This window comes from Adelges cooleyi, unplaced genomic scaffold, assembly GCF_023614345.1.
Source record: "Adelges cooleyi isolate 19-005CV unplaced genomic scaffold, UGA_ACOO_1.1 ACOO_flye_CR_arks_rails_tigmint_CR_PRNA_30, whole genome shotgun sequence".
NCBI classification, from domain to species: Eukaryota; Metazoa; Arthropoda; class Insecta; order Hemiptera; family Adelgidae; genus Adelges; species Adelges cooleyi.
In genome coordinates this window covers 20,854,915-20,875,522 of record NW_026095971.1, presented here as the reverse complement: position 1 = coordinate 20,875,522, position 20,608 = coordinate 20,854,915, and the positions used below count along the sequence as shown (strand labels likewise).

At 29.8% G+C, this 20,608-nt stretch overlaps 5 protein-coding genes across 6 annotated transcripts in view; 3 read left to right on the top strand and 2 right to left on the bottom strand.

Moving 5' to 3' along the window:
• LOC126837905 (uncharacterized) overlaps nucleotides 1-20,608 on the top strand; it is a 79,247-nt gene that overhangs the window by 25,766 nt on the left and 32,873 nt on the right. The window lies entirely within an intron of this gene.
• Nucleotides 1,534-8,119, top strand: LOC126838757 (testicular acid phosphatase homolog). Its single transcript, XM_050573436.1, has 6 exons — nucleotides 1,534-1,893; nucleotides 3,498-3,839; nucleotides 6,025-6,201; nucleotides 6,657-6,780; nucleotides 7,082-7,290; nucleotides 7,367-8,119. Exons 1-6 carry the CDS (start codon nucleotides 1,786-1,788, stop codon nucleotides 7,514-7,516), a joined length of 1,110 nt encoding a protein of 369 aa, XP_050429393.1. The 5' UTR covers nucleotides 1,534-1,785; the 3' UTR covers nucleotides 7,517-8,119.
• On the bottom strand, nucleotides 6,423-10,633 carry LOC126838755 (CAAX prenyl protease 1 homolog). Its single transcript, XM_050573433.1, has 6 exons — nucleotides 10,355-10,633; nucleotides 9,348-9,494; nucleotides 9,061-9,261; nucleotides 8,699-8,993; nucleotides 8,077-8,279; nucleotides 6,423-7,993 (listed from the first exon to the last, which is right to left on the bottom strand). Exons 1-6 carry the CDS (start codon nucleotides 10,439-10,441, stop codon nucleotides 7,628-7,630), a joined length of 1,299 nt encoding a protein of 432 aa, XP_050429390.1. The 5' UTR covers nucleotides 10,442-10,633; the 3' UTR covers nucleotides 6,423-7,627.
• Nucleotides 11,935-16,934, top strand: LOC126838756 (transcription initiation factor IIA subunit 1). 2 transcript variants are annotated; one of them, XM_050573435.1, is made up of 8 exons: nucleotides 11,935-12,122; nucleotides 13,980-14,226; nucleotides 14,321-14,417; nucleotides 14,463-14,635; nucleotides 14,714-14,839; nucleotides 15,366-15,613; nucleotides 15,912-16,001; nucleotides 16,230-16,934. In XM_050573435.1, the coding sequence occupies exons 1-8, from the start codon at nucleotides 12,099-12,101 to the stop codon at nucleotides 16,335-16,337; spliced, it is 1,113 nt and encodes a 370-aa protein (XP_050429392.1). In that variant the 5' UTR covers nucleotides 11,935-12,098; the 3' UTR covers nucleotides 16,338-16,934. The 2 variants fall into 2 exon arrangements, with proteins under 2 accessions (XP_050429392.1, XP_050429391.1); XM_050573434.1 differs by having other exon boundaries at nucleotides 14,321-14,635.
• Nucleotides 18,565-20,492, bottom strand: LOC126838758 (phosphate carrier protein, mitochondrial-like). Its single transcript, XM_050573437.1, has 2 exons — nucleotides 20,265-20,492; nucleotides 18,565-20,169 (listed from the first exon to the last, which is right to left on the bottom strand). Exons 1-2 carry the CDS (start codon nucleotides 20,353-20,355, stop codon nucleotides 19,223-19,225), a joined length of 1,038 nt encoding a protein of 345 aa, XP_050429394.1. The 5' UTR covers nucleotides 20,356-20,492; the 3' UTR covers nucleotides 18,565-19,222.

The window sequence follows — 20,608 nt, the reverse complement described above, 5'->3', positions numbered from 1 at the left end:
TAATAGGTAAATATTAGTATAGAGTTGTATGCGTTTTAGAGTAATTGTTATAATATATAAAATATAATATAAAGCGTGTTGAATTAACTGCATAATGTTTTGATGTATTTGTTAATTATTTTTTTATTTCTTAAAGTCATAAGAATATACTCAATAATGGAGTATAATTTATTTTATAATCATACACAAATTATAGTTCAATAATCTGTACTAAATGTATTTAACCATAGGCAGGCTGCTACTTTTTAGGGTGGAATAATTAATCTTCTTCCGAGCCAGGTTGGGTGGGGCTGAATAAAAATAGTCGGGATGTGGGTTGGGCCAACTTAAGTACGATGAAATATTAACACAAGTGCCCCACTTATGATACCCAAGTAACAAACAGTAAAATAATATAACAAGACTTTCTTCTCGATAAACCTTAACCATGACCTTCGTGACCATGACATTGAATCTGAATAAAATTATATAAAATAAAACTGTACACTAGTTGTATCGCTGAATTCAGAAATTGCACATGTCCAATATTCATTTCAAAATTAGGTAGTCAAGCGATTTGTTCATGAAGACACCAAAAAGCTTGTTAAGTTAAAATTTTTTTGGTTTTTCAATAATAAAAAAAAAGTTAACTACAGATATTTGAGAATATTGTATAATAATGTTGTGACCCCATTCTAGAGCTTTCTTGTGCACAATTTCTAGGCCTTAAACCCTAAAAATTCACAATTTTACCTAATCCTTAGACGAATTCTGCATCTGAATTTATATTTAACATCTCTTCCCTTTTTTAATTGCAATTCTAGAGTCAGCAAATGAGTGGCCAATGTATATAATACGAACCGTACTCGGCGTGTATTATTCATTTAATTACAATAGATAATAATTGGACGATTATATAGTTAATTCAAGTTGAAATGTGTCTTCAATAGTCAGCAAAATTGTTCAGTGACCTTATATATACATATATACAAATTAAAATATATCAGAAAATAAGAATCAACGTTTTAGGGGAAATTTTTTTTTAATATTATCATAGGCTAATCATTTTGGATAGCCTAAACTGTTTTGTATAATAATTACAACCAGGAAAACATCAATTATTCACTAAATCGTGTTCGGTCGATCATATTATTGGTTTTTTTATTTTTTTAATATAGCAAAACACATTTTTAAATCTTTAACCGGAGCAAGCGCATATTATGATAGTACTAAATTTTTTGTTCAGTTGTCGCACTTATCTGCAGACTTTACAATTAGGTATTCAATATTATTATTGTGTTATATAAAGGGCCCCCGCCTAAATAAGAATATTCATAAACAGCATTATGATGAGTAATAGCAATATTGCTGTCTAAACTAATTATTGTGGTATAAATGAATCAGTAGAGATAGTCACGGCAGTGTACGGTTTACAATACAATATTATTTATCATAAAAACACTAATCTCTGGTTCTTGGTTTTTTTTTAATCGTAAAAAAAATTTATTGCCGTTCTAATCGCTTAAAAAAAGACAAATATAAACTATTCGACGCACAATAATGTTTTTTTTTTTTTTATTTTATCTCGAAAAACCTTGATTGATCATTGTTGGTGTTGTGAATATCAAATACCTACCTAGCTTAGCTGTTAATTAACTAGTTTGTTTATAGTCTGTATAATTTACACTGCCGTTACTGATGTAAAATTAATTAAACACATAACCAACAATCGTCGTGTACAGTTCATGTAATATTATATTTTTTATACTTCATGCTACATCGCCTTAGTCAACGAAATCCACCAAGATGATTGATCTTTTGAAGATGTGTACACTTTTGTTACTCATAAGTGTGACTTGTTGCACGTGCAACGCCAACAATTCAAACGATTTCCAGCTGAAATTCGTTTTTATCGTGAGTATAATAATATCAGTATCAATATATATATATATATATATATATATTGATACTATATAATATATTCATCTAACGTCGTTAATAACACATTTTCTACCAAGACATTAAACATAATGTAAGTATTTTTTTTTTAAATTTTAGATGACTAATATTGTTTTATCTAATTCAACATTTTATAATACCAATGACTTTTCGTGTGTGTGTTTTTTTTATCAATAATATATAGATATAATATACCGGGTGGTTCTTTTAATGTCCTACACCAGTTTTTTGTATTGAAATAATTGATAGTTTTTCTTTTGGAAACATTATTTGGTTTATGCTATATTAAAATACAATAGGCCGCTATTCAAATATTTTATTTTTAGTATTTTCTAGAGCTCTATTGATTTTTTTTTAACTCAAATGGTTTCAAATATTATATTTTGTTCAAATTAAGAATAATTTGCTGAAAATGTCGATTGGTCGATAGGTAAACAGTTTTGAATAAATAGTTTTAAAGTTTAAAATTTAGGACGGGTAAAAAGGGTTATTTCCATTCCTGTACCAGACCAGATTTGTTTGTTTCTTAAAATTGCCAAGGCTTAAAATAACCTCAAACTTTGATGCTCATTTCCATTGTATTTCCAGAGATTCTCATATGACACCATTAGGTATGGCTTTATGAGGTTTAATAGATTTAGACTTTGGGAGGGAGATAAACTTGTGATAAACATTATACGTTAAGAAATAAAAAGTTTAATCTAAAGTGCTTTAAGATAATATAACAAATTACAAATTAATACATAATATGAAACCTAGAAAAAACTTAAGCAACTTATGGTTGTATGTAATAAAAAAATATTAAAAACCCTCAACCATAATGACCATTTTTATGTTTGAAAATCAAAATACTTTTACAAACGAGGCCTTCGATGAATGATATGTATAGATAATAAATAAATGGATTAGCCATTGTTGATTGCCATGATTGGCCCTCAAGATTTTCAGGAATACCAGCCTCATGCTTTCCAAAAGTTTAAAATATAGATAATATTATAAACAGCATTATATAGGATATAATTTTTTTTCTTATTATTAACTTGGTACGAACTAAAAAAATTACCGTAAAATTTAATAAAAAACAATTTTGAGAGGCCATAATATACAAGTCTTGATATATCTATTAATGTCAACAGCGCAAGTTTATATTATGCGATAACTAATAAATAGGGGTGATTTAGAGAATGCTAACCCTCGTTTGATCATTGTCCTTAAAATCGTGTTTTTTTTTATTTTTATTTATGCAATCCGTTATGTATAATAAGCATATTGTAGATGTTATATTTACAAAAGGCGGCTTGACAGAATGAAGAGGCAGATCAGTTAATTAAAGATATTGTTTACACATTTGTTTTCCTATTCGACTAGAATCTTTTTTTGGGGGTTGCCAGGAATAGCTGCGTCATTGATGAGAGGATTAGAACGATGATCGGTTCGGTTTCAGTCACAGCCAGAAAATGTTTGGGTCTTTGTGAATGGGTCTAACGTGATATGAATTAATTTAATCGGTTTTTTTTTTAAATTTAATCGATTATTTTTTTTTTTATGAATTTGTCCAGTTAACGAGGCACGGAAACCGGGCGCCGATTATTCAGTACAAGAACAACACTAACCGCATCAACTGGCCAAGGGGCTTGGGTGAGCTGACCGACCAGGGCATATGGAACGCTTACAGGGCCGGCCAAGCGCTCAGAGAGCGGTACATAAGCTTTTTGAACCCGTCGCAGCGGTACATCCCCTCGGAAATAGACGTGTCCACCACCACGGTAGACCGTTGCTACCAGACGGCCGGTTACCTGTTGGCCGGCATGTACCCTCCCAACAAACAGCAGACTTGGAACGCGGATTTGAAATGGCAGCCCGTACCGATCAAGATGAGCCTGTCCAGAGATCACCATTTGGTAAAAAAAAAAAATAATAATAATTAAAAAAAAAAAAAAATGCCTCGATAGCTCTGGACTAGTGATGTGCTATTAGGAATATTACCCAAGCAATGTTCCTGGGAACAAGGAAAACAAATACTAGTGTACCGTTTACCAGTTTTAATAAAACGCTATACAATACTGTTGGTAATTTTATTTTGGGTTTTGTTCATTTTATTTAAAGGTATTGTTGATTTTTATTTATTATTTTTGAAAGATTAATGACGAGTTGTAACTTGATGAATTTTTTAACGGATTTATTTAAAACTTGAAATTTGATTTAATTTAAACAGTGTAAATAATTATAAAAACAAAGTAATTATGTAAAATCCAATCTTTACACCGAAGACATTAAGCACCTATATAACTTGAATATTGTTTAGATTTATGTCTAGTATAAATAAAATATGTAACATGTGTACCTATTTGAATAATTTAAAACTATTAGTGTAATTAAATATCGAAACATATCAACAATATTTATAAATATTATAATATGTCCAATCAATTCCTGGTTTTGGAAATATTCCAGGGAATTTGCTCATCACTAGTCTGGACTTTAGTCTATATACCTACTCTGCACACAAGTCCTTTGTCTTTTTAACTAGGTATGTTGGAAACGGTTTTTTTTTTGTGTAAAAAAATGCGTTTTAGTATTGAAAATTGTTTTAATTTAATTTATTTAATTACAAAAAAACTGAATTATTTAAATGAAACTCGGTTTCCATCATAGCCTAGTAAATGTTGCAATACTATACAGTTTGTTAATAATAATATAGTATAAGAGTAATACGAACGGAAGTTTGGTATTTTTATAAAATCCAACACAAATAAAAATGATAAACAGATTAACACAGTTCGCTATTGCTAAACTTCACCATAACAATCAACTACGTATTTTATATTATAATGAAAACAACATATTATTATTATAGGTAATAATATCTAGTTACACAAAATATTAATTATTATTCCAATAGTAAAGAAGCCAACAAATTCTTTCTTCCTTATATTTTAACAGAATTGTAATGAGACCTACTAAAGTTTCAAAATATTGTCACAACAAAAAGCATTTTATACCAGTAAAATGCTTTTACTCATAATAAAGAATTTTAAAAATGCCATGGAACTTAAATATGTAGTATACTAATAAATAGGTAATATTATTTTTTATGGGTAGGTAATAATTTTTTTGAGAACTAACTAAATAACGTCAATAAGATTAAAATGTTGAGTTAGTGTGGGCTTTTGTTTAAAATATTTAAAAAAAATATAGTTTTTCGATTTTAAGGCGTATAAATTATGTTCCTTGCTTTAATTTTATAAAGGTAATTTTTTAAAGACATATTTTCTCTTATAAAGCCATATCAATTAAAAAAAAAAACTGTATTTTATTTTTTAAGTTTACCAAATTTTTAGACTTCTGATGGTCAATATTATTAAACTTCACATTTTAATCTAAACGAGTACCTAATTTTGAGGACTGCTAGCCTGCTATTTTAAACACGTTTTCGGGTTTAAGTAGGTTGTTATCTATTGTTTACAATAGAATGCAATACAATAATTGTAAATAGTGATATTTTATAGACAAGAACAATAGTTAACTAAACATAATAACTTACAGATTAGGTATATACAATTATTATTATGTAACACGTTTAGGCGTTAGTTATTTGGCTTGGACACGTGTATTTGTTATATGCAAGACACGAGTGTCAACTGATTACAAAGTCTACACAAGTATACATTGAGTTTCTTTTGTAAACCTATACAAACCACACTACCAATGTAAATTGCCTGTAGTATAATCCATCTAATGCAATCTATATGCCAAGAAAACCTATGAAAATAATTATCGACTGTACAATAGGTAGATAGATTGTCAATTTATCAAAACATACCTATTCGTTAAAACATGGCAAAATATGCTAATTGACAACTACATTATATTGTAAACTAAATTATAATTACCTACACAATAGAAAATCAGACAAACGATAATATTGCTATTCTTTTTTTTTATCTAGTTAGGCCAATGAATGTGAGAATGCAGATTCAGATAGGCTCACTGACTAGTGTAAACCGTATTATCTAATCTCATTGTCTATATGTAATGAAAGTTCACTAAAATAGTCTTGTTAAATGGTGTATATTTATTTTTTAGTTTGTGGAAAACGCAAACAATTGCCCCAAATATTGGGTTGACTTACACGAAGAGTGTGAAAACGCCATGAAAACTGAAAAAGTCAAAAGCTTAGTGAATTACATGAAAAATTATACGTCTAATCCTCTAAACACTATGTATGAAGTATTGCAAGTTTGCGACGTCATATGGACTGAAGTAAGTTGTTTGTTTATGCAAGTCCAAGCCAATAATCTTTCTTGCAATTCAAGAGGATAATGTATAAAATAAATAATAACTTTATCCGACTTGTCTTCAAATGGCTAATGGATCTGAATCTTGTAATAATATAAAAATACGCCTTTTTAATATTTATACATTTTTAAGTTTAAAAATTTATTTTATAAACACAATTTACAATTAAAATTAATTTTTTCACACATTAATTTATTTACCTACGGTAAATGACATAAATTCCATATTGAATGTTTTTATTTTTTATACACTATGAAAACTCGCACAACATTAAATTTCATTCATTAATTCACTCAAATATATAAATAAAATACATAACTATTATTATGACTACAACAAATAGTACATAGCTTATGTAACTTATATATTTTTCTATGCAAGTACTTTTAATAATGTAATTTAAACAAATATTTTTATAGCGCATGGCAAACTATTCAATTCCTAGTTGGGCGATAAAACGGTTTAATGATATCGAGGATTTCATGTTGTTGAGCATGAAAATAACGAACAGTAAATCTGATCAAATGAAACGTTTGTTTTCAGGTAACCTCATTTTGAACTATCATACATAAATCAATATTAGTCTCGGCAGTGTCGTATCCAAAGAGAAAATAGGTTAAAGGGGCTTAAGTTGAATATTATATATTTTCTTGAATTTCTTTGCTAAGTGTATATAAATAAGTTTAAGTTTGTGTAGGGTATTTAACAGGGTTTTCAGTTACACTTGTAATTACATGTCGTCAACGTTTCAGAAGACTTTTATCTTCCTTTGTTAGGTGCCAACTAACTTGTATACACCACATTATATGTAAACAATAAAAACATTTTTTAAATAACATTTTAGGAGATTTATTAGGTAATGTGTTGAATCGTATGAATGCAGTTTTAAATAAATCACCAGACGCCAAAAAAATATATTTACACGTTGGACACGATTCGACTATTGTCCCTTTACTTAACGCGTTGAACATACCAGGCATAGTATACCCATACTATGGGGCAGCAGTTCTTATGGAGTTATATGCAACACCTTCAAATGAAACATTAGTAAAGGTAAATAAAAATATCTATAAATAAATAACTACACACAAATGTTATTAAATTAAATGATTATTCCGTTATAAATTAGCTTCTTTACAACAAAAACTACGAATGGAAAGAATCAAACATTCAATTACTCGAACTACCCGGTTGTCCTTCACCGTGCGGACTAGATAATTGGCGCACACTCACACAAAAAATTATACCTCAAAACTTAAGTGAAGAATGCAAACTTTAATGAAAAAAAAAAAAAAAGTGCCAGAAACTAAATATGAGATTTTCATATTGTGTATGTTTTGTGGAATTTTATATATATAGAACAAAATTTTATGAAAATATAGAAAACCGTTCAGTCTGTCTTTGAAATTGCCTCCAAGCGTTCCAACAATTGTGGATGAGAATGATGCCATGCCGAGAACAGAGAGTCATAAACTGGGAAGCTCAGATTGTCATTGTTTAATCTAATTAATCCACTCTCCAGTGACTTTGCAAATCCTAGTTTTTTGGCAAATCTGTCCGCTTGAAATTCCAACTGCCTGCTCAATGTTGTCATTGCGAATGATATCACAGTGTTGTAAGGTGAAAATACATATTGGAATATAATCGCTAGACCAATAATAACGGGATGAGTAGTTTCATAAAATCCAAAGGCTCGATACAACATCGAATTGTCATACAGCCAGCCAAAGACAAAGAGCATGATAAACAAATTGACCTGGAATGCGATTAAAATAACACAACAATTTTAGTTATACAATGTAACTGTATATAAAATATATTTTATGATGTAGGCAATACCTGTGATATCATGATGAAGAATAAAATATGGTTTAATTTCCAATGTCCGAGTTCATGACCTAAAACAGCTAATATTTCATCATCGTCCATTCCCTTACCATTCTCTTCTTTATTATCCTTCAACAGTGTATCGTAAAGAACAATACGTTTGTTCTTGAAAAATCCATAGAAATAGGCATTACTATGAGCTGATCTTTTCGAACCTAAAAAAAATTGAATCTGTTAGAAAATTAACTAAGTACAATGCATATTTTAATACTTTTAAAAATCTATTCGGAAAGTATGTGCTAGAATAAAATTTAAAGAAAAATATAATAGGTATTTTTGCTCTAAAATATGCTTTATACACAAAGTAAAATAGATAATGCTTTGTGCTTAGCTGTGTTTAGATAAGTAAAATAGTTAAACGGTACCGAGGGCTCTGTGATGGTCTGATAAAATAATTAATAACCAATAAAGAGTTGTCAAGACTACACTAATAAATTAAATACACAATCGTTTTGGCTTTAAATTAATATTCACAAAAAATTGCCTACATAGTACTCTTTAATAAATAGGGGGTATAACGTTTCTCTAAGCAGCACATTACATGCTGTACTTGTACTTAAAAATATATTTTTACCTTCAACAATATAAACTTTGTATAACGGAAAGTTGACCTGTTTTGCAAGTTCTTCGATTTTGCTTTTTAAAGTTCCTTCCGGCAATAGAGTGTATTTGTCAAACAGTGGAGCGATAAATTCTGGATATATAGTCATTAAAAATAGCGAGGTTACTACCGCAAACACCCAAAGCCAAATGAAGAAATAACGTCCGCCCCATTTTACAATGGCTATTGAAGCTGCGGTAATCGGTAAACCAATGACTTGGATTAGCAAGAATTCTTTCAAATTATCTTTAATGAAGAAATTCATTGTCTAGAGAACAAACAAATAATATATTCTTAAAACACCAATCAAAGAGAAATGTTAACTTTCATTTTACCTGTTTATTGAAACCATGTTTTTCTTCTATAACAAAAGTGTTATACGCAGATATAGGTATAGAAATAATTGTACTCATAGTATTTGATACCAGAAGGAATATACAACTGGTCATGATTTCGCTTTCTGCGTATCTTGTATTGGCCAAACAATTTTTACTAAGATTCCACAGTAAGGTAAAACCATTTAAACAAATAAAACCCTGAAAATATTTTTAGTGGAATAGCTATTATCTATCTATAACTACTATTTCGATACATCAAAACTTAAATTCATGAAGATGCTTACGGTAGAAATAATCATATTGATCCATTCTTTAGTAATACCAAACGTATTTTTATCCAGACCATAAGTTTTTGCTTTCTGAAATGTTTCTACGTCTAATACGCCATCTAGTTTTCCTGGAATCTTTTCAGTTGTTTTGTAAACACGTCTCTGAAATACAAGAAAAATATTAATGATAAAAGTATTAACAGTAGTCAACTACAATATTTACTTTGTACTTATGGACTACAGTGATAAATCATGTGTTTAGAAAATCTGTTTTTACTATCTACTTGTCTAGATTACGACCTCACATATAGTGTGTCATCTATATCATTATACCCTAATTTTGCCGCCCATACAATCCTGTAAAAAGTATGTGTCGTATGCGTATGAACATTACAAATGAGATCTAAAATTTTTGACGGCCTTTGTTTAAACCATTTTGTACCACTATAAGGTGTGTTTCCATTAAAATTCTGCCAAACCCAAAATTAGGAGCATCCTACTATTCATACCTTACACACGCACTATTATAAGATAATTAGGTATACAAATAATAAACATATAAATCTAAAATTGTTGTGTAAATAAGTTCATTAAAGATTTAATACAATAATAATTCTCAAAGTTCTAGTAAATATAACTTTTAAACTAGAGGAGTCTATGAATTTCCCCTACACAGTGTTTAAGAGACCCCTTAACCTAGGTTCTCAATAAACAAATTGGGCCCAGTACAATGTTGTGCTGTCTAACATTAATACATCTTAAGTTACAAGTCATAACACGCAGCATGCAAAATGCAACGACTTCTGAAAAAAACACGTCTAGTAATTATTTTATTTTTATAAGACTTGTTAACAAAAAAAAAAAATTTCCGTCCAGATTAAAAAAAAGTAATTAAAAACGTGTACCCCCCTATCCATTTGTGTAAATTAATACAAAAACATAAATTCTAAATAAAATTAGTGTGTGTACACGTGTTACATTTCGCAGATGTTACAATTTGTTAATGGTTGTTAAACGTTTACCTGTCTTAACGACAAATACTGTTCCCAAAGAAACTCTATCCATGAAAACGTAAGCACTCCGTAAAAAACACAAAATTCAGGAATCATTTTGGATAAAATTGTACACACTATGAATAATACTATATAATATAATGTTGGATATTAAATGACATTCATTGTAGTAAACATTATAAACGATTGCACCACAAGACTAAATGTAATGATTTTCTTAAATAAGCATCAAAGAAGAAAAGAACGCCGTAGTGCCGTACCGCAAACGATGGAGATAATGAGCAAAAAAAAAACAACGAAGGTAAATAATGAAAATTGTATACTGAACGCTTTGGAATGATAACGACGTCGCCGGTTCAGAAATTATACCATGGTAACAACACTCTTTGGTGTTTAGTTCTGAGTAACCAATTACACTTTGATAAGACGTTTTATTAGGAATACACCATTCGGTAATCCATTTCTAAGGAGTAAAGTATAGGCAATTATTCGCAAAATCGTAATTTAGAGCTTGAACAGTAGTGTATCTATCTACTATAGGAATGACTAATGAGGATTCTTTATTGGTTGCCATCTTTTTGTCAAAACTGTCACAGTCATTTGTTTAGGATAAAATACAATTTTTTTATCGTCAAAAGTCACAATTTATAGAGAAGAATTTGATCTAAAGTTTTTATTCTTCTGATAATACTTATAGGTACTTAATAATTTTTTGTAGAAAAATTAAAAAAAACTAATATTTACGGAATGAATAATTTTGATTGTGTACAAATAAAATAGAGCCTAGAAGACATTTTTAAAACGCTTAAGCATAGATAAACAAAACTATTTGATGGAAAAAAATTGTGATTTTTACGTTGGAATGACTGTGATGGTCACATAAAAACATAGCCATGTTTAAAAATAATAGCCAATAAAAAATCTTCGTAAATGTATTAATAAGTATACAATGTTTAAGCTCTAAATTAGGATTTTTCAAAAATTCTGCTTAAGCTTTCCTTCTTAATAAATAGACGGGAAGCACCCAAAAAGTAATATTATTGACATTGCTGCACTGAAAACACTATTTGTCCGCTCTCTTGTATATTTTAGATACTCCATTTTCATATTTTATTCAAAGAATTAATTATAGAATATTATCTAGGCATACCTGTGATTATATTACATCCAATCAAGGTGGATTGGATTAACCTAGCATAGTGTACAATGTAATTTGTTATCATTGTCCAGTGACTATCTATACTGATTTCGTTTATTATGTGATAGTGTAATATTATCAAGTTTCTATCGCAGAGTCAAAGACTTCTATACTAAGTAGAAGTCTTATAGATTAAAGTCTGTGCATGGAATAGACTAGATTTAATCTTAAAACAGCTCTGAGAGCAGCTACAGTCAAACAATATTTTTATTTTTATTTATAAATTCACCTTGGACGTCCCGGCTCCGTTTTTTAATGATAATAGAATGCAGATCAAACACGATAAATACACGGTATTGACGGCGTGCTGTTGGCCAGACTGTACAAGCCGGTGACGTCAATACCGTGTTAAAACCTGCTGCGTCCCAATATTGGCTGACAGTATAAAAGGAGTCGCGGCACATGGTGAAACTTGGGTTTTTCTCCCGAAAACCTCACATACAACGTTGCTTCGGCACCGTTTTTTTTTTTAATTTTAACATATATCAAAAAAAACTTATTTAGTTCTTCTAGTGCAATAACAGTTTTTTTTTAAATTTCTATTAACGCTCCGATATGTCTCTATCCCAAACAACTGTGGTAAGTTTTGTATGTACTCAATATTAGTGTCGCCATATGCCACATATGCATGGAAGCCGTTGATTCCGTCTGAAATTAACGTCGACGGTCGTTGACAATTTTTACCTTTTATAAAAGCCAAAATAATCGACCAGAAATTTACATTTAATCTAGGATAAAGTTGTTATAGTCGGATGTGAAGGTTATTTTGTAGGTCAATATGGTACTTGAGATTCATTCGGTGTCTTGAAATTTAATACTACTGTAACAAATGGCTTTTTGAACATTTGTTGTTTACATAGTTATTGTTGAGAAAAATAATGCGGATTTTTTTTTCTGGTACAGAAATGTAATATTATTTTTTTTTTTTGTATTGGTTGATTGTTTGGCCCAATGTCTTGATTGAACAATTTATTTGGTGCTTTTCTTAAAATTTGTTACTCTGTTATTTTTATAATAAATTAAATCCTTATACACAATACCTAGGCTATATTTGTTTAAATTCAGCTGGTGTTATCATATTTTTGCTTATTTTAATATACAGGTTTTGTAGTTCTTGTTTTTATTAGAACCCAGCGCTGTATTGAGACTTCAGTCCACCGACTAATTTTAAAATTCTATCAGCCCTCAACAAAAATTTGGCCCATTCAACAAAACATTTTGTACCTTACTCTTATTTTATTTACACTCTAAGCAAAGAAAGAATGTATTAATTTTTTTTTATGATCACTTAGCAGGTGTGCATTTATTTATAATTGTTCCTTTTTGGCACATTTACCAATTATCCAACACATTGTATAAGTTACCTAGTATACTTTAGCAAAGGCAATATTTTTATTTTTTACTTATCTTTATACTATGCGTATAAAAAACTACCTCATAGAAATATTTAAAAATGCAAAATGTTTCTATTAAAAATCTAAATTTGATTTAGATTAGGTTAGGTAAATGCTATTTTCACCTATTTCATCTTACACTCATGACCAAATTTTACGCAGTCCACAAAGATTTTCTCGGTATCTAGCCAGTTCAATCCAGGCCTGTTTAAACCGTATTTTATTCTTTCCAAACTGGTTCGTCTATCTCATGTAATTTTTGTATTATTTTTAGTTTGTCAAACGCTACTATTTGTTGCGTTTTAACAATGAGCTTCCAAATTATTGGTTGATTGCCATATTAAATGTAAAATCTGGTTTTCTAGCTCTCACAAACAATATTAGTATGATGCTTACCATTGTGTGTTGCATTGTACACGTTCCAAGTTTAAGGTAAAAAGAGCGGCTTATTTTAAAAAAATTTTAAATGATTGAAACTTATGTTGTGTCATTTTGGGTAGCAGTATTTATATTACCTGTATGTGAATGGCCTTTATGACTTGTGGATTTTTTTGAAATGTTTAAAATTAAAATGCTTAGTTTAAACAATAGATACACAACAGATAAAATTACATTCAGACCTTCTGTCCTACTAATGATGTACTATCCCAGGGACATATTTTATATTTTACCTTTTTCCCCTGACTTGGTCTGGGATTTGGTGAGACACTTAAAATGCGTCTATACCTACGGATGCATACATATAAGTTTTTTAGATTTGTATTTCTTATATTTAACTCCCCCCTCCCTCTTGAGCTTTTTTAAAGTTCAGTTTCATTCCTTAATATTTAAACTGTTTACATAGATGCAAATTTAACAATGACAATTAATAAAAAAGTATTAAGTTATATAATGAAGCTCTCAGCTTTGACAGAAGTATTGTGCGGTGGGGCAGACAATGAATGTTCGCACGGAAATCGAACTTGATACCTTTAATACCAAGTTTGACTTCTCCTACCAATGTACCACGAATGTTAATGAAATATTTAATTTGTATTTTCAGTTAAAGTTATACGAATCGGTAATTGAAGATACTATAAATGGATCTCGTGATTTTTTTGCTGAAGAAGGCATTGATGAACAGATTTTATTGGAATTGCGTGCATCTTGGGAAGCTAAAGTAAAGGCCAGTAAAGCACTTGATCCACCTGTTCAACAAGAAGTCACTCACCTCCCTAAAGCTATTCCTCAGCAACAGTCTGTTGTCAACAAGCAAATTAAGGGTGGCCAATATGCACCAACTATAGTCAGTGAGTTATAGATTTTAATTAACTACTACTTATGATTAAAAATTATCGTAAGACGTGGTAGTACTTATTTTGAAAGACAATTTTTTTTGTACAGATAATAGTGTACAACAATTAAAAATGTTACAACAACAAAAAATGCAACAGCTTCAACAACAGCAGCAGCAACAACAACAACAACAACAGCAGCAGCAGCATCTACAACAACAGCAACAACAAAAACAACAACAACAGCAGCATCTACAACAACAGCAACACCAACAGCAGCCGCAACAACAGAATAATCTGGTTTTACCCACTGATTATGCCAATAAATATGTTCCAATTCAAATTACGTTACCAGCTCAATCTGGTTCACAAGAATCAGGTCCGAGAGTTCTTTCAATTCAAGTTCCAAGTTCTGCTATACAAGGTTTTGTTTTAGTATATTCTTATGGAAATAATTAAATTGGATATACTGTAACAACTTTCTTGTGTTCGTTTTTCTTAGGTAATATATTGCAAAATATTCTTACTGGACCAGTTATTACCAGTAGCATGGCATTACCTACACATTTAGCAACAGCACTTTTGCAGCAGCACGTTAACAATGTTCTACAAGGGCAGACCATATCTGGTAAGAAAATATTATTTGCCCTTATATGTAATTTAATAAATATTTGTATAATATAAATATAATGTGTCGTACAAATTATTATGTTCATTGAATTATAATTTGTTTTAAATACTGCTCTACAATTATCAAAGCATTTAACCGTAGTAATTTTTTGTTTTTATCTACGAAAATTGATTATTATAGGTTTTAGGGATAATGATTACAACTAACAACTATTTTTCTTTAATTATTTAATTAATATAAATTAAATATAAATAAAATCTTATTTATTTTATAGGTAAATAATTTTGAAAAGATTCAAAAGTTTATTAACACTAATAATTTTAAGTTTTTATAGTGTATTCAGGTTAAAGGTTGTTGCTATAATATTGTTGTTTTGGTTTTTTTCAGTTTTAAGCCCTGACAATTAACTGTTTAAAGTATTATTAAATTATAAGAAAATACATAACCAATAAATAATGGAACAAGCTCTGTCTCTTGATACCATGACGTAATATATTATAATGTAATCTTTTCATTAAATTAGGTGTTCAAACTGTTCAAACAACTGAAGTAGTACAACAGCAACAACTCCAACAAAACAATCAAGCATTCATTAGTGGGAATGGTACTCCAGGAGGGGTGAAGAGAACCATCGCACAAGTTGATGGTGCTAACGATTCTTCCACGTCAGATGATGACGACGACGATGATGATATTGACGATGAAATAGGTGACGATGATGATGATGATGACGAAGATGATAATAATGAACAAAATAGTGCTTCAGATGCAGTAAGTATCATGTAATAGATATTCATATAATTAATCAGCTTGCATTACCAATTTAGTTTTATTTTATGTTGTACGTTATGTCTTGTTGATTTTAAATAGTCATATCAATTGATTTTTGTGAAAGTTTTTCAGATAATGTTTCACTTTTTTCTTTTTTCTTTTTATTGGTAAATAATTTTGTTTATGAGTACACCCAAAGTCCTTTCATAAATAGAACTGTTTTTATGTAATTCATTAGCAATTCTATAAATTAATAATACGTTATACCAGTACTTAAAATGTAACATTTAATTTATAGGAACCACTAAATTCTGGCGACGATGTTAGCGATGTTGACAATGGTGACTTATTTGAAACCGACAATGTAATTGTTTGTCAGTATGATAAGGTAATTTGAAGTTTAAATTATAATCACATTATTGACAAATAGTTATCCATTTCAAAATTAAATTAATAAAAAAAAAATGTTTTGATTAGTGTATTCTTTTTTTTTTAATTTCTTTTATTCTGATTTACTCTGTAGCTGATAAATATATTGCCAACTTATCACATTATAAAATATGTATAATTATATTTTGAGACCGAATATGAATTAAATAAAAAATTGTGGTTTTAGATTACTCGTAGCCGAAACAAGTGGAAACTCTATTTCAAAGATGGAATTATGAGTCTCAATGGCTATGATTATGTTTTCCAAAAAGCAACTGGTGATGCCGAATGGTAATTTAGGTAAAACTCCATTCACTTGTATCCTAGCGACAGCAAAGTGTGCTAAATATTGTATTAGTCGTCGACCCTTACCCTGATGTACAAAACCATTGTATGAATTTTATGTCGAGCAAGACATATTTCCTTAATATGTACTTATTGTGACAAACGTTAGTAAAGGTTTTTGTATTTAATTTTAACTCGGTTCTTCTGTCATATTATATTAAGAAAACGTAATACTATTATATTTTAGACTTATTGCGATTGACATTACATCGTGTAGTAGATAATAATATGTATTATTTTAACTGCTATTAATTTATCAATAATTATGCTGTTTATCTTCCTTTGCATGTTTGTGTTTTTTTTTTGTAGAAATGTGCCATGTTAAATAAATACTTTACTTACATAGGTTTTGGGTAATAACTAATATATTTAATTATATAATAACGTAAAACAAATAATCAGAAATACTTGGCAGTAAGAAACGTAATGATACTTGTAAAACATACTTCAGACATGTAAAAAAATAAAATAGAATAAGTAATTACGTTATATATTAAGTGAATTGCCTTAGGAATGACAATTATAAGTACTACTGTTGTGGCCTTGACGTTGATGAGTTGTTAGTTACTAACTTTACCTTGTATGCTGTGTCATTAATTTCATATAATAGGCTATAAACATCAAATGTGTGACAGCATACGCCAATGGGTATTTTCCTTGGTATAATTTTTGGAATTTTACTTCATATCTCAATAGCTACTTTAAGCAATTATAATACAAATGTATAATTAACATTATTAACGTTTTTTCTTTCTAATCATAATGTTAATAATTAAACCTAAAATATATCACTAAATTACCATGTAAATACCAACTTAGACTCGCTTGTACAAAAATGCCTTCAATTGTATAGACTATTTAAATATTGACTAAAAAATTTAAGTAATCTTTAATCTTGTAATTTCTTGTTGTCGAAGGCTTTAATACTCATACTGAATAAAGAATAAGAAAATGTACCTATAACAAGTAATTTTTCTCAATCAACTTGGCTTCTCATTGCAGCTGAAATGTTAGTTGATTTAACAATTATATAATGGTATAATTCCTATTTAACGTAACAAATAGAACTAATTAATTTAATTTAATAATGTAAATATTAAGTTGTATGCACAGTTAGCATGTTATAATTTGATAATGTTGTTTTAAGTCCAAACTACAAAATGACTACATTTCAAGAGAAACAATTATGTTGACTAAAATAGTAAAAAAAAAAAATGTATTTAATTGTTTAATTATTGGAGACAAGAAGGATATATATATCCCAATTAATCTTTTAATTTAAAATTTTGATAAAATAAAATTAGTCTGACAATGTTGAAATTTTAAAACGAAAGAAATAATGCTTTAAAATACTTGAAATTTTCACATAATAGTCATTTAATTTTTAAATAAAATGTTTGTTTATTTTTAAAAATTAAACAAATGTTTCGACTAGTACTTATATTTTTGGTTCAACCTAAACTTTCTTTACTTATGTTTATGATTATGTCTCATGTTGGATTTAATGTGACTTGTATGTTATCTAAGTAAATGTGTAATTATAATTATTTGTAAGTGTGAAGGTTTGTTTTTTTCTAATCTTTAATAAACGAAGTTTTGTTATAAGCTCATAAATAATATTCTTTAAATAATATTTATCTCACACAATGTTTATAAAACTTGTATGCTAGCTTAATAGTTGCATTAATTGGGTGAAAGATGATAGTGAGGTCCGATGAAACATTAGACATTAGACCAGTTAAAGTTCAAGCATATAATAGACAAAAGTAGTTTTACCTATTAAACGATGTACCCAAATTGTGTGTTAACTGATAACCTTATGTTTGCCAACATAAAACTTATATTTATGCAATACTACATTTTCTGTAAAAAAACATTTTAAAATGTCTATAGTGAGTGTCAGCTAAAAGCCTAGGACTTGTAGATTTAACTAATTAAAATATCAAACTTGAGTATTCCTAATAAAAAAGTCATCGACAAAATTACTAAGTATGGTCTTGAGCTAATTATTTATAGGAGTGTACGCTTTTTTTGTAATCAAAATATTTTGTTGTTGGTAAATTTGAATTTTACCAATATTTCTTATGTCAAGACTTGATTGGGGTTGTATTGTATCAGTATTTTAAAAATAAAGAACAGACATGAATGATGGTTATAACATGTAATAAGTTTATTCTAAAAAAACAAACTAAAAACAATTATTGACTGTTGATACTTAAATATAAAGTACACACATTGTAATACAATTTTAAGTGATACTTGTTCTACATAAGTATTGAAATGCTTAACAAACTACAACATATAAATTAAAGTATATTTGAGGAGACGTGCCAAGTATTTCAATCTATTTATAACACACCTAAAACTATGGTTTATTTCTATAAGACTACTGTGATAATTGTTGAAAATTAGTTTTCTTTGGGTAATAATTTTGGTAACATACATTAAATATTTAACAACTACATACAGACATACTAAGTGTATATGTAAATACTAGATTTTAAGCGACTTTGTTTAACAAAAATGATAACATAAGTAACTTTATGAAGCAAAAAAAAAACATTGAATACACAATAATACATAATACAAACTGATAGTTATTTGAAACTTCTAAAATTAATAAATACATTTAAATGAGGTGCTGGTTTTGATCGGAATGATGATTCAAGCGTCTAGTGTTCAAACAAGATTTTTAAAAGCAATTTAATATTGACGGCTGCATTAATACAAATTCAAAGCTATTAGTCTTAGTCCAGGCAAATGTAAAATTTGTTCATTTGAATAAGGCTAATAATTTTAAATTCTCAAAATAATCACACTATATTTTGTAATAACCTATTCACTCTTTCCCTTGGGCGGTGCGGGTGGTGGTGGGCGAGGAATGTTCAAAGAGACTTTCACAAAATCGTATATGAACCATTGCAAAGCTGTCAAGGTACCAATCATAATAATCCTAGGGCCCAAACCTTTCCACAAACCACCAAATCCAATTTTCTTCAGTACGTCGACAGAGGAAGCGCCTTTTTCTTGGTTCAATTTTGACACAAGTGTGTCGGCAGGATGAGAAACAACAGCACAAAATACTCCTGCAATGTAACCAGCAGCGAAGGTAACTACCAGCTGTTCTCCTTTGGTACACTCGGCTCGGGGCTTGGGCACAACATGCATGTAAATTAATTCGACGGTTCTTTCGAAACAAGCAAACTTCATCATGGTGTATGGAATTTGCCGCATCCATAGTGGTACCAAACTCTTAAAGAATGCAGACACACCTTCTTGTTGAATCATTTTCGGAACAGCTTCACGCATGTTATTTGCGAAACCCGGAGTAGTTTGAATTTTGACTTTAATGGACTCGAGAGGCACAAGACCGATGTCTGCAAAAAGTTCTGCTGACGCCGAAGCTGCTAAGTAAAGTGATGTCCGCCAGTAGTAGGAGTTTTCTTCACCAATAATGTTGCCGTACAAAATTTTAAAATATTCGTACAGTCCAAACTTTCCCAAGCCCTGAATGGAATAACCAATGGCGGTAGGCGCCCAGCCCTTAGCCAACCCCCTAACACCTTCATCGGCCATGGTAACTTTGAAGCCGTTGATTAAGTTCTTGTACTTTGCTGGGTTTACTTGAAGCCGGCACTTGACCAAATCCAGAGGTGTAACCATGGTGTGAGTTAAACCGCACGATATGATGCCGCCCAAACCGCAGAGGGCGAAGTATTTCGGAGAGCCGAATTCACAGCTATCCTCATTTGCTGCAGCGGCGGCAGCAGCAATCGTTCTACCTGAAAACCAAGTTTATCATTTCACACTCACAAGCAGATCAGTGGTAGTGGCTGTGATGCCTCAATTATTATTTATATTATGTATTTCAATTTACCTGGTACAAGATTAGGATTGAACTGAGGGTATTTTCTCATTGCGTTTTGCTGGTCAGCCGGTTTCTTCAGTTGATGAAAAGGCGAAATCATTTTGAATGTGTTGAGGAAGGATTGACGATGGGGCCGAGTAGTTTAAGGCTAGCACTCAAAATTCGAGCTGCAGCTAATATAGGCCAAACCAACTTGAGCTGAAAGCCGTAGTAAAAAAAAATTTAGGGATTATCAGCAGATCTCAGAGGTCAGTCGTTCGTCAGGTTGTTCAAAAGTGGAAATTTGTTTTTACTTATAGTGGCTTGAAAATATTGTAATCTCAACGGTTTTTGAAATAAAAAAATGTTATATC

Excerpts from the sequence above, each read along its gene's own strand:
- LOC126838757 (XM_050573436.1), top strand. The coding sequence starts at position 1,786 with ATGATTGATCTTTTGAAGATGTGTACACTTTTGTTACTCATAAGTGTG. Across the intron at positions 6,781-7,081 it reads AATGAAACGTTTGTTTTCAG|GAGATTTATTAGGTAATGTG; the intron begins GTAACCTCATTT and ends ATAACATTTTAG. Across the intron at positions 7,291-7,366 it reads CAAATGAAACATTAGTAAAG|CTTCTTTACAACAAAAACTA; the intron begins GTAAATAAAAAT and ends GTTATAAATTAG.
- LOC126838755 (XM_050573433.1), bottom strand. The coding sequence starts at position 10,441 with ATGATTCCTGAATTTTGTGTTTTTTACGGAGTGCTTACGTTTTCATGG. Across the intron at positions 9,262-9,347 it reads TCAATATGATTATTTCTACC|GGTTTTATTTGTTTAAATGG; the intron begins GTAAGCATCTTC and ends AAATATTTTCAG. Across the intron at positions 8,994-9,060 it reads AACATGGTTTCAATAAACAG|ACAATGAATTTCTTCATTAA; the intron begins GTAAAATGAAAG and ends TTTGTTCTCTAG.
- LOC126838756 (XM_050573434.1), top strand. The coding sequence starts at position 12,099 with ATGTCTCTATCCCAAACAACTGTG. Across the intron at positions 14,227-14,320 it reads ATATGCACCAACTATAGTCA|ATAATAGTGTACAACAATTA; the intron begins GTGAGTTATAGA and ends TTTTTTGTACAG. Across the intron at positions 14,636-14,713 it reads TCCAAGTTCTGCTATACAAG|GTAATATATTGCAAAATATT; the intron begins GTTTTGTTTTAG and ends CGTTTTTCTTAG.
- LOC126838758 (XM_050573437.1), bottom strand. The coding sequence starts at position 20,355 with ATGATTTCGCCTTTTCATCAACTGAAGAAACCGGCTGACCAGCAAAAC. Across the intron at positions 20,170-20,264 it reads CAATCCTAATCTTGTACCAG|GTAGAACGATTGCTGCTGCC; the intron begins GTAAATTGAAAT and ends CTTGGTTTTCAG.